At 40.2% G+C, this 12,908-nt stretch overlaps 1 protein-coding gene across 1 annotated transcript; it reads right to left on the reverse strand.

Annotated features, from left to right (window-relative positions):
* Positions 1 to 1,098: 1,098 nt before the first annotated feature.
* Positions 1,099 to 10,340, reverse strand: pax8 (paired box 8). The gene is made up of 11 exons (XM_016449639.1): positions 10,297 to 10,340; positions 6,824 to 6,989; positions 6,116 to 6,313; positions 5,879 to 5,955; positions 5,674 to 5,799; positions 5,178 to 5,350; positions 4,996 to 5,101; positions 4,418 to 4,660; positions 4,208 to 4,309; positions 1,791 to 1,877; positions 1,099 to 1,405 (listed from the first exon to the last, which is right to left on the reverse strand). The coding sequence occupies exons 2-11, from the start codon at positions 6,958 to 6,960 to the stop codon at positions 1,335 to 1,337; spliced, it is 1,320 nt and encodes a 439-aa protein (XP_016305125.1). The 5' UTR covers positions 6,961 to 6,989; positions 10,297 to 10,340; the 3' UTR covers positions 1,099 to 1,334.
* Positions 10,341 to 12,908: the final 2,568 nt, after the last annotated feature.

Genomic DNA, 12,908 nt, shown 5'->3' on the forward strand with positions numbered 1-12,908 from the left:
TTAAAGAGCCATTATAATGAGGCCACAAAGAGGCGAGAAATAATTGCAAATAAAAGTATGTGATGCAGAAAATAAAAAAGGAAATTAAACAGATGCGCATGTTTTCAGGATCATTGCTTTTGTCCCTTTCATGTGTTCCGTTAAACCGCTGACTGGCGAAAAATATGCAACATAATTTATGGCTTTCAACAGGAAAATAGTAGAAACACCATAATCATCAGCGCCAACTACCCTAGCAGTAGCAGCAGCCTATGCAATTAGGCCTAGGCCTATATGAAGGTTTGATATATTTAAGGATAACCAAGCTGTTTGCTCTTATATCCTGACAATATGGAATATATAATTACACTTATTATTATGGTACAAAGAGGAAAACACATGAGTGGACTTTGTCATGCTTTATTTAATTCAAAATACTTCTGTAGAAATTATTAATTTACATTTGAATAATATAATTAACAGTACAATAAAACGTAATCTCTGAAACTCAAACTCATTTTATCACAGAAATATAAGCATGATGATAAGCTGGAGAAAAATAAAATAAAAGCGAGAATATAAAGATTTTATAACTAATGAATCCCCACACGGTTCAGCCTTAATAATCGTGTGTATTATAAATCAATTTAATTTTAATAGGGGTTTGCCATCTCTACATTATTTACATATTGCCCCAAAACATTAAACTTCTGTAATGGTTTGGACTGAATATGCAGCCGTGATGTTTTTGATAATCTTTGTGGATTTGGTGGATGGCAGGCACATCGAAGAGAAAAATATCCGCTTGTTAACATCGTGTTATTATATGTCGTTTTAAATATTTGCTGTATGAATATCAATGAAGCCCATCCGATAGCAATTCATTCAGCTCGAATCCAACATCAAAATGTCACGTGAGCAATATGGCATTTACTCCATTTCTTAATCAGTGAAAGGTGTTTCTCATGTTCCGTTAAAATCATTTATAACATTTTAATTTATATAGTTCAGTTGTTCAGTTGTGTGGATGCAGTCTCGTAGTATTTGTCGACCGTGTAGGCTACACTTCAGATGCTTCAGCTGCTAAAAACAACGCTTATGTCCCGTAAAGGGTTTCTGGCCATGAATAGCCTATATGAAAACAGTTTGCAGAACTATTTCGCTGCAGAGAAATAAAAACACAGGCAAGAAATGTTCTGACTGGTGGATGAAGATGTAAACGTGGCCTTTAATCGCGCCTTGAACAAAGGACATAAATAGTTTTACAGGCAATAAAAGGTATTGTCCATCAATGTTTTCGTTTTTCTTCACTCCTTGTGTCTTTCATTGGACACTCCACTGTAAAAAGTCCGGCACTAGAGATGATCATAAGCGGCGGTGGAGGGAGGCGGCGCTCGCGCGGCTGAACTGTAGTAATATGGGGAACCTGCAGGGGGAGACAGGGAGTCCATAGAGTATACTGAGGAGCCAAAGTAGAACATTTGTTATATTATTTTGTATTGTTGAAACTTCAGTTTGTCTGCTCTGTAATTCTAATTAAATCACGAGCTAGAGGGCTAACGGCCGTCTTGTGACTGTGGCATTATTTCTTTCCACAGAAACGTTCAATAGCCGGAAGACACAAAAAGTTACTACCTCAGAGGACATGTGACTGAAACTTTATGCAACAGTTGAAGGGCAAGGCGGTCCCATTTGGGTGTATACAGATAGTTTTTTTCACATGTATAGCGAATACCCTCTACTAGACGACCATACCCATGTGGAGACACTTAAAGTCCTCAGAGACACACTGTTGATTCTGCTCAACGTACCTAATATGCTGGAGTTGGTGAATCTCCAGGCGTCACTGTAGGAAGTGTATGGCGTGTGGCTGTAGGTCTGGCCCGTGTATTCTGGACCTGCAGGTGAACACACATCCACAGGTGAACACATTAAACAAGACACCAGCAACAACAAGCATGCAACAAACAAACTCCTTGAATGACAACAGATTCAGACTTAGGCTCTCGTCCTGTAAAGTGTTGTGCGAATTCGTCTGCACTTTCGGCAGCTTGAGCTCTAGCACATCATTCACTTGGTGGTTAGAGGCGCTTGTAAACCATTAATCCCGCAGGCTGGGCAGGTGGACGGCTGCTCACTGGTGCATACAGTCAGTCTGCTTTAGCGTCTCTCCATCCCTCACTTCCTCCTTTAGCCTTTCATGCTCTCGCCGCCTCCCTCTGCCATTCTTTTTTTTAACATTCCAATATCTAATTGGTAATTATGGGAGCCGGATTGAATCCCCCCCCTTCAGTGAGTAATTGTGTATGAACGCTTCCTCTCAGCAAGCCCACCAGAAAAATAATAAATCAGACCCTCTCATTTCGCGCTTGGCAGGGCAGACTTCATATGAAAAAAGAAAAGTGTATCAGAGTCTGAGCAGCTCCATCGAGCTCTGCTGCGTTTGCCTCGCACTCCTCCTACCGTTTGTTCCTTAATGGATATACTCTCTGTATATGCTTTCCATACAGATTGTGCATTCATTCACGGTTTGCATTCCGCCTAAGACTGTCTTTCTCGCCATCTCTCTGGGACTGATAGTCATGATCCCTCAGTGGGGCCCCAGTGTGGTTCCTGTGGCGCTGTGTGGTCGGGTGAGAGGGGCCGCTGCGGGCAGCAGGGCGGAACTCCTGCCCCGTTCCCCCCATTCGCCCAGACCTGCTATACCACAGCAAACCAGCTACTGATTAACCCACCCGTTCCTCTGTTAATCTCTAAACTGCCCTCCCGGCACTCTCACACGCTCTGTGCGCTCCTCACATTCATACTGTACCATGTTTATCACCGACTGTTTCAGAGAAACTGCACTGATGAGAACACGGAATCACAAAACTAGATTTTTACAATTCCTGAAGTAAATGCGAATGCCTGTGTGAAACTCACCAATACTGGATTGTTGCTATGCATTCCCTTTGAGCTCACTGAGCAGATGTTTTTATCCAATTGAGGAACATCACAAATCATTTGTCATAAGAACCAGATTCAGAGCATACAGTGGGACGTTTAAATCTAAGCTAGACTAGTACACAATCTAGAGTAGGGGTGAAATGAAGAACGGAAGACAGATGATTCTTTTAATAAATAGGAATCACAGTAAGTGTCTCTGTGGTTGTGGATTTGTTGTGCAGTTGCTAGGCTGCTCTGGGTGGTTGGCTGGCTCATGCCCTGTAGTCCTGTGTTATTGGGCAGGTCAAAATGAATTGAAAATTGAACTCTCTGGGTAAAATGGTTCAAGCTTGGTGGTTCAGATACAGTAAATTCAACATAAGAAAAATAAAGAGATTACAAATGCAAAATATTCTCTGAACAGCCAGTGTCACTTTAATTAACTCTTTCCCATATTTAAATATTTAATGTTAGAATTATATAATTAAGCAGATATGAAAGTGTTGTTTATTGCAGCTGTTATTGAGCACATGACCTTCTATTACGCCAAATACATACCAGAAACAGTCCCGCCTTAGCTGTAACCCATCTACATCAAGTGATTAGTGCCTTATTTGAATAAATGTGTTTGATGGACAAAATCCCCACTGAATAGTGACACTTGCCTTAAAGGGGTCATATGACATTGCTAAAAAGAACATTATTTTGCGTATTTGGTGTAATGAAATGTGTTTATGCGGTTTAAAGTAAAAAAAACACATAATTTTCCACATACTGTGTTACGCCCCTTACCATACTGTGATGTCATGTCCCCGGCGCGACGAGAGAAAACCAATAAAACCCATTACAAACGAGGCATTTGTAGCATCCAGTGGGTACATAATTCTGGAACTGTTCTGGAACAGTGTTGTAAATACAACTTAACCACTGATTTCGAGTTGTGTCCTCTTTTGGAAGACCAAACAAAGTATTTACGCTTTCGCAACGAAACACACAGCGTCTCTACGACATGGCGGCGGCGGCAGCAACAATACTACAGCGAGAATCAAAGTTACGCCTTCTTTCTTTGCGTGAACATTTGGGATGCAAGTCTTACCACATCGTGACGCAGACATGTACGAGTCTTAACTTTTATAAAGAATATCTCATTGGGTTTGAGACTTTAGTCTTTGCAACTTTAGGGATCTTATCTATTCACAAGCAGCTTGTAACACTCCAAAGAGAAAGGAAAACTTGAAATCGCATCATATAACCCCTTTAACAAACACCGCTAAATGCATGAGAATTCAAAAGGCTGGCTCACCTGCTACCATCCCAGTAATGGTGGATGACGAGAAGCCTGACTGCGTGGCCGACGGGATGTGTGGAGGATAACCGGGTAGCATTGAGCTCGCAACATCTCTGCCTGAAACAGTCATCAAATCCACTCATTGTTTTGTCTCACAGTATCGAAAACACCGGACAGGTGGGGAAACTGGGATGATGGATGCATGAGCGATTTGTGACGTTTTACCTGCAATGAGCGGCGGGCTGCTGAACTGCCCGTGCACTGGGGCATGATGGGAAAATGAGTTGAAGCCATGAGATAAATGAGTGGCATTGCTGCAGCTGTTAGCGATGGGCACTGATGACGGAGCCGAAATGGAAGTGAGCTCCAGGAAGGCTGAATTAGCGATGATGTTGGGGGAGGGGCTTGAGCTGTTCACCTCAGGTGACATTTCCTGTTTCAAACAGAGTGGGAGGGGCTGTAGAGCTTCTGAGGCGGAGCACGGGTCGACAGACAGGTGGAAAAATTAATGTATGAATGTTAATTGATGTGCAATGGAATGGATTACAATAATCACAGACAGCATAAGCACATATGCAAAACAATGACGAAAATGGCGAATACAACAATCAAATATGAATTATGAATTTGGGGAATACAGGACTGAGCGGTTTGCTAAATGAACTGTGTAATGTGTTGCTGGACATGGCACTCCGGAAGTGTCTTTTCATACAGTAAATGTGCGTCTCTTTTTGTAAATATCGTTCTGATTAGGAGAATAATTGAGGAATTAAAGGCTTTTACATATGAATTGTGGTTATTACCTGCAACCACTGTGTATCCCTGATGTGCTGCCAGGTTTCGACTGATAGCTGAAGCACTTTTACCCTCGTTCAAACTGCCATTGATGAGCGAGAGAGGATAGAGTGACTGCAGGAGAGAGAGAGTCAGTAGCTGAATATCTGTGTGCATGCGCGGTGATTGGGACAGCGTTTTGCTCCAGTACCTGCTCTGTTTTGCCCACGGCCACGGTCTGGCTGAATGTGTCGGAGCTGTAGTGGTGCCTCTCAAAGCCGCAGTCCAGGTGCTGGGAAGGGAAGTGTTCGGTCCTCAACTGTTTCCGGGGTCCGCTGCCACTGCCCTGAGAGTCCACACTGTGCCGACAGCTCTCCTGATCACCTGACATGCAAATGGAAGCTCATTATTTCTTTACTGATAACGGGACTCTCTTTAAAACATAGTACCGTACAGACATTTCTGCAAAACCTGAAAAATGTGCCACATTTGTTCTCATCTCAGCCATGCATTTTTCCTAAACCCATCTCCTAACCCAATCTGGAAATTAATGTAATGTTTCAGGATCAAAATTATGCCTCATGCAAACAGCGGAGCAGCATCATTCAGTATGTCACGGTTAATTTGTTAAACTTTGATATGTTTGGTGTCTGGAAGTTCTGTCTGAATCGGTGCATTACAGCACACTAATAGTGTGTAAGACTCACTGTCATCGCGGCTCCTCTTGCCCTCGGCGTTGGTCTGTGGGATTCCCAGCAGGCCGCTGATGGAGTAGGTGGAGCCTAGAGAGTCCGACTGAGGAGATTCTGGAGGAGTGACGGCTGAACTGGGAACTGTAAACCAAACAGACTTTACTTTAACCGCACTGAACTGAAACAGATATTATTGTGAATTGTTAGTGTATGTTCTTACTCAGTGTATGTCCAGGACTGAGGCCTTTACTGTCCAGAGGAAGGTTGAATGGCTGTTGAACTTTTGTGCGAATAATCCTTTAAGAGAAGAAAACAGTGGGTTAACAAAGTTAATCAAGAAGGAAGATTAAATTTGCACAAAGAAAATTAAGGACTAAATTCTAGGACCATGAAGATTTTCAAGCACATTGACGTTCTGTGGTATGTAATGTTCTTTGATGAGGTTTGGGTTCAGTACCTGTTGATGGAGCTGACGCTGGGCACAGTGTCACCGTCACAAACGCCCTCGGCCAGCAGTCGGTCTCTGATCTCCCACGCAAACATGGTCGGGTTCTGACGCTTGTACTCCGCTATCTTCTCCACCACTTTAGGAGTCGCCACTTTCGGCTTTGAGCCCCCAATGACTCCTGGTTTAATGCTGCCCGTCTCATAATACCTGAAAGACAAACGACCATTAAAACAAAACTCACACACAGCTGCTGACTGCTTTCACAGCTTCCTTCCGTCACCCGTCTGCTCACTTATTCTTCATTTAGTTCTGCTAGATTCGATCTACTGTACTCTGAGTCTGCTCACTCTGCATGTGTATATCATGCACTGTGCTGTATATCGTCTTATAGATTGTATATTGTGTGTAACGTGATATATGTGAAGTACTTGATATGGGATGGTTACTTTAGAGCAAATCGGCACCAAGTTCTTGCAAGTGCAGCTTGGTCAATAAATGTACAATAAATGTACATCCTGATTCGGTATGTTTGGCAGCGGAGCAGAGGAGACTTAACAAACACTAAGTGAGGAAAAGTAGAAAATAAGTGAATGTGTTTGGCCCATCCTGTTGTTGTTAGGGTATGTGTGTGTGTGTGTGTGTGTGTGTGTGTGGTGTGTGTGTGTGTGTGTGTGTGTGTTCGATGTGTTCCAGTATGGGCTGCTCTGGACTGTTTACCTGCCCAGGATCTTGCTGACGCAGCCGTGACTGACCCTCAGCTGGCGGGAGATGTCACAAGGTCGTACGCCCTGGTGTGCCATGTCCACGATCCTCTGCCGGATGACCTCCGGGAGCGGGCGTCCATTCACAAACATGCCACCTAGTTGATTAAGACCCCCATGACCTGGGGGTGAAAGGACATGAACAAACATAAACATCATGCCAAATGTATGAGAAAAACGTGCACAATGAACACTGCCTCTGTCAGCACAGGTGAATTTAATTGGCCTCATTACAGAAATCTAGGTTTCTTTGGGTAGTTGCTGAATCACATTAACACTCTTCTGAAAGTTATGTACATTCTCAATAGTGTCCAGAAGAAAACCTTTCCAGATTCAACAAACTTGACAGACTTAAACAGATTGTCATGTCATCTACTACACTATGATGTCTTCAGCATTTCCGATGTTTCCTCGGTTTCTATGAACCCAGCAGACACTGTTACCAATTCCACACTCAAAACGATCACATAAAGCTCCAGTTCACCAGGCTAGTACTGTAACCAGATAGCTTCTGGTCTAGACCGCTCTGTACAAGTTTTCTGGAAAGATTTTCCAGATATGTATCTCATGCTCCTGTGGGACACAGATGTCCTGTAGAATATTTGGATTTACTGACTGCATTAAACTCGTCTCAGATATAGAAGAAATTGTAAAAATAATAATAATATATCAACTGATATCACCTACTGCTATTTCCAGTTTTAGCCATTAACGTTTTGGTGTCTACGAGTATAAATAACCTATACTAAGGCAATTAAAACTATAAAACATGTAACATTTTGTCAGAGGAAAATAATAATATTTGAAAGAAATTCATCCTTTGCACTGAAATAATGGAGAGAGGGCTTACGTCTAAAAATTACAAATATTTAAATATTAAAAATACGATGTTCATAAGGAAACTATTGTTCAGTAATAAGTAATAATTTTACTATTCTAATTGTTTTTGTTTTTAGTGTCTGGATAATAGATTTGATGTTAAGCAGCAGATGTTAATGTTCGTTTTTCGTGTTTTCGCCATGCGCCCTTTTGTGACGAAATTTGTCCGCGCTCGTGTGTGGTGCTGCGCCGCACCAGTGACTCTCACAAGCGCCTCACTTTTAATTTAACCCATTCAGTCTCTTCTTCCCCTTTTGCTCTTTTGCAGCTTTCATTTCCACATCAAACGGCGCTATTAACGGTGTTAGCGGAGTGTGTCAAACTCTCCTCGCCAAGAGTCAGCAAGCGACAGGATATTAAAGCAGAGAAACCCCAGGAGAATAGACACACACACACACACACACACACACACACACACACTATCTAAATGGCGACCTTTCATAGATTTCAGTTGGTTTTTTATAAACAGCTAGTTAAATAAGTACTAACCCACACCACATCCTAACAGAAAACTTACTGCATTTTTACAATAAAAAGTGTTTTTTTTTTCCACAATTAAGGACAAATGACATTTAGCTTACTTCTGAGTACAATTTTGTTTCCAAAATGCTTCCCCCCCTCCCGTATAGTGCTTTGGCAACATTTTATGTAAACACAATCATGCCAATTTAAAAGTAGGCTACTTAAATAGAAAAAAAAACAGGGTTAACACAGATTCCTAATGTTCCTAATGCTGTACTAATTTAAGTTTTACGTTCACTTTCACGCAGCCAAATCTTATAGCCTAGTTTTGATTATGGATTTTAATTGTTTATGTACATTATTAATAGAGTTTTTAACGATACTTTTTTTTGGATCATGGCCTGAACTACAAAATCTATAGCGCATCGCTTACAAAATGATTTTAACTAATTATTTATATTAAAAATGTTAGATCTATTTTGTTTTGACATTATGGACACTTGATCTATGTCATACAATTAAGTATTTGCGTAGCCTATAATTTCAGTACGCAATGGGGGTAAAAGCATGGGACGAAATTCCAACAAATTTGGACCATAATAATCGTGTTTCAATGAACAACGGAATACAAAAATAATTTAAATTGTACATTAGTTTAAATACACGGAAAACGAAATGTTCAGGTAAAAATATGAGACTGAAATCATGGGGGGGGGTCTTCTCCACAGAAGTGCTATATATGATGTTGTATAAAATAATTAAAAACATGTTACAGCAACCTAAATGAAAACTTATAAAACGCACCATTAATACTATCAATACATTAATTTTCATGTAAAAAAGAGAAAGCAGGAAAGCGGCTTTCGGGGCCAAACACAAAAACTGAATGATGTCTCTCTCCATCGCCGCTCTTATACAGTCGTAAATGACTAAAATACCGGCAAAAATCCATGTGTTAGAATGAGGTGTCTGGAGCAGGTTTTACTGCTCAGTTGCTATAGGCTCTTATTGTTGAACTGAGCTCCAACGGATTTAAGCCATTAACCTCTGAAAGAAAAGTCAATATCTGTGCGAGTAAAGACTTCATGTCTAACTCCTCTCGGGATTTCTGCTCCCTTCTTCTGCACTCCAATCGTTAGATAAACTATTTAAACAACAACAAAAAAATCAAATTCATAGGAAAGTTTTTAAATTTTTTTAAATTTTCCCAAGTCGGATTTTTGTTATGAATGTGAGAGGATCTCAATTTGTTATTTGTTATATATAAGCAAGTATTCCTCATGAGACCAACACGGACCGCTGGAAATATAGTGATATGACACATAACTTCCTATAATAAATTGTCAAACCACTACTGTCAAATTTACATTTTCTATATATTTTATATTTCCTAATTTCTATAAATTAACAGTAGCTATTTGTAAAATAAACTAATAAAATAAAAAGGAAGGTCTGTCTGATATTCCCTGAGTAGCCTATAGTTTCTTGAACTGAACTATATGGTAAAATATCATTTAAATTAGGATAAATTTAGACATTTCATGTGATCTACAGATTCCGGTATAGATTTCAAAATAACTCGTTTATTGTTTTTACCTCGCCCAGTTGTGTTGGACATTTCTCAGAGAAGTCTTGGTCTCTTGATGTCCTGGTTATATGTCCGAGTGTCCACTCTCACTTAATTTGCTGTGTTTTAGTCCATATGAGGTCTTGCGTGAAAATATTCCTGCGTTGATAGTTTTATTCCCTGCAAAAGGACATTTATGGTGAACCTGACAGTTACGGCTATTGTTATATATTTATTATTTAATATTTATTAATGACTATTTGCATCAAACAGCCTCTTATATTCGATACTTAAGCACTTAATGTTTAGTCGATGAGTTTTTAACGTCAAGCTCCTCGTTTTTAAAGAGATTTCGCTTGTTTTACTGCGTGTTCTAGGGCTACTGTAGCTACATTATGAGGCACAGAAGTTGTTGGTTGAACAATCTGCAGTTATCAATAAATTACACCTGCCGGCCCCATTAAATCCACACCAAATCAATGCGCAAAAATGATATCTAATGCATGCTAAGCATGTTTTACCTTTTGGAGAAGAAACGCTTGGAAATATCCGAAGGCTTTTATCCAACGCCAGTGTCAGTTAGAATGGCACATATTCTGTTTGGCCGCTCGGTCGGATGGATTAGAGTTTCTCCGGTTGGCTATTACGGAGCCGTAAGAGCGCCTGACGGGCCCAGTAGAGGTTTTATCCCGGCGGCTCTCTGGCCCCCAGGACGCACTTCAACCATTGGACGACGGATTTAGGGGCGGTTCGTGTAGCGTGACGTTTGCATCGTAGTGTAGCCCAGACCAAAGTGTACGGATGGATGATTCTGGGTGTTCAAGCGCTCCCAGAACACAACAAAACACCAAGCGATACGTCAACGTTTACGGAAATATTTGTCAAGGATCGGGCTTGTTTTCAGTCACCCCCTCAGTGATTAGATGTGAGATGTAACGCGCCTCCTGGGGCGATGTGATCGCTCTCATCGTTCACACACAATTGGACTCATGATTTGCTATAATCTGTTATTATATCATGACAAATACCTGATCCCTCACTTGATGGATACCAGCACTTTACAGAGGTTTACCTCAGCTCTCTGTTGACAGAGCAGGCGAGAAAAAATATATAATTAGGCCTACTGGATTTTATTTATTTCTTTGACTATTGTTTAATAATGATAATAATTTTATATTATTTATCTGTATTCTTCCTAATCGCTTGCAGTTAAAGTCTTCAGCTTTAGTCCTGTATAAAAAAAATAATAATAATGGGCACGCAAGGTCTTCTCGCTGCCTTTTATTGGGCTGTTTTGACACTTGAGAGCGGCTCCCCGTGAATAAACTAACTCTCAGCAGGGTAACTGGATTCCCGAGCATCTTCACACGGTTTTTGTTGTTCTCACAACTTTAACCGAAACAGGACAACTCGAATTACTAATTTATGACAGTGAGATGTCTGGCCTTTGCCATATGGCGCGTGGCAGTGCAGAAAGGAGCAAATATTTTATTAGCACATTTTAACACCAAACATTAATTGAAGAAGAGCTAAACGTGGATGAGTGTTAATAAATATGTTGTGCTTCCGTTGGACTCGTTACATGGATAGGGCCTCGGTACAAGATAATTAAACCACATTGAAAGGCTTAAAGGAAAAATAAGACAGGCCAAACGCACTCCATATACTTATCTTGTTATTCCTCGGAAGGCTCTTTCATTCCATTCATTCGTATTCATGCCTTCGCCCGGTGCGTAGTGTAAATACAGCGAGTGCAGAACAAAGTGCTGGTGTTTTCAGATAAATACAGAGTAAAGAGAATCACGGTAAATGGAAGCAGAAAATTCCTTTTTTAAGTGCAAAAAGAGCGAATGAAGAACAAACGCCTGAGGAGAGGGCAGAGAACGGGAGAGAGAGAGAGAAACAGAGGTTACCGAAAGTTTAACAAGGGATTTAACCCATGAGCGATAGTTACAAATATGTTAGTACTAAATTAATGATGCATTAAATGCCTAAAAGTGGTTAGCTATTTCTTTAATGGAGTAGACTAACCATTTATGAGAAATGATTTGAAACCAAGTAAAGAAAAACACAATACTCTGAAGTGTTTTTCATGTGTCCTGTTTAAAAGAGTTGTTGTCTGTGTGTGTGTGTGTGTGTGTGTGTGTGTGTGTGTGTGTGTGTGTGTTGTGTGGCTTCATGTTGGGTCCAGATATATACTATTTGAAATGCATTTCAAAGAGTTAACATTTTTGTTGTTACCAAAGCAAACCTTACACTGGCGGTGAGTGCTGTTCAGATATCAAGAATAAGCTAGACCTGTTTAAAAAAGAGCAGTTACAGTTGAACAATTCACGTCGATTTTGAGCCTTAAACAGAGACAAATATGCAGCATTACAGTGTAACAATATTTGAATTTCATCCTCGAACTGTTGTTTCAGTATCGCACAGTTAGTATAGCCTACAATTCAATATTTTAAAAGGACAGACTGAGCTGAAATCACATTTGTTTAGCCTACATCTCTGATTTATTGCATTTATTTTTAATGGACAGATATCGTCTGCGATAACGGTCGAATAAATATTAGCAAGGGCAGTTTATGGTTTACTGGTACTCAGTTTAAAGTTTCTGTGAAACTTACATTGACCAACACATGATAACACTGGAAATATCGACAATCAAAGAAAAACTGATGAACGGATAAATCTAAACATAGCCTACCATTAAACACTTTTCATAACCTGCACAAAGGCGTATAGGTACTCTTATAAAATCTAAAGCCTACAAAAGTGTAGCACTTTATTTTTAAAGAATAATTGAATAATATAATTTTGCGTTTGTTTATTGTCATTATTATTATTATTTAATATTATTTCAGTTTTCATAGATGTTAGATGTTCATATTCCTAAAATGTAACTGAAAACCTTGTTAAAGGTCCGATTGAGCTGCTAAATCAGTTTCCTCTCGCACTTTTCTCATTCCCACGGCGATCAAGATAAAGTGCAGCGCTTCGGGTGTGTCCGTATGGAAATCAGAGGGCAAAGGTTCATGTTGTTGAATCTTTCAATTCCAAACCGATCAGAAGAGCTGAAACAATGCGACTGTTGTCATGCTGTCATCCACTTTACCTCATTACATCAAGTAATGCAGGT

The sequence above is a fragment of the Sinocyclocheilus anshuiensis genome, unplaced genomic scaffold, assembly GCF_001515605.1.
Source record: "Sinocyclocheilus anshuiensis isolate Anshui unplaced genomic scaffold, SAMN03320099.WGS_v1.1 scaffold1943, whole genome shotgun sequence".
NCBI lineage: Eukaryota > Metazoa > Chordata > Actinopteri > Cypriniformes > Cyprinidae > Sinocyclocheilus > Sinocyclocheilus anshuiensis.

Bases quoted from the DNA above. Each gene is read 5' to 3' on its own strand.
- pax8 (XM_016449639.1), bottom strand. From the start codon at position 6,960: ATGTTTGTGAATGGACGCCCGCTCCCGGAGGTCATCCGGCAGAGGATC. The intron at 6,314-6,823 runs GTAAACAGTCCA...TTTGTCTTTCAG, and splicing joins GTCAGCAAGATCCTGGGCAG to GTATTATGAGACGGGCAGCA. The intron at 5,956-6,115 runs GTACTGAACCCA...CTTCTCTTAAAG, and splicing joins AGCGTCAGCTCCATCAACAG to GATTATTCGCACAAAAGTTC.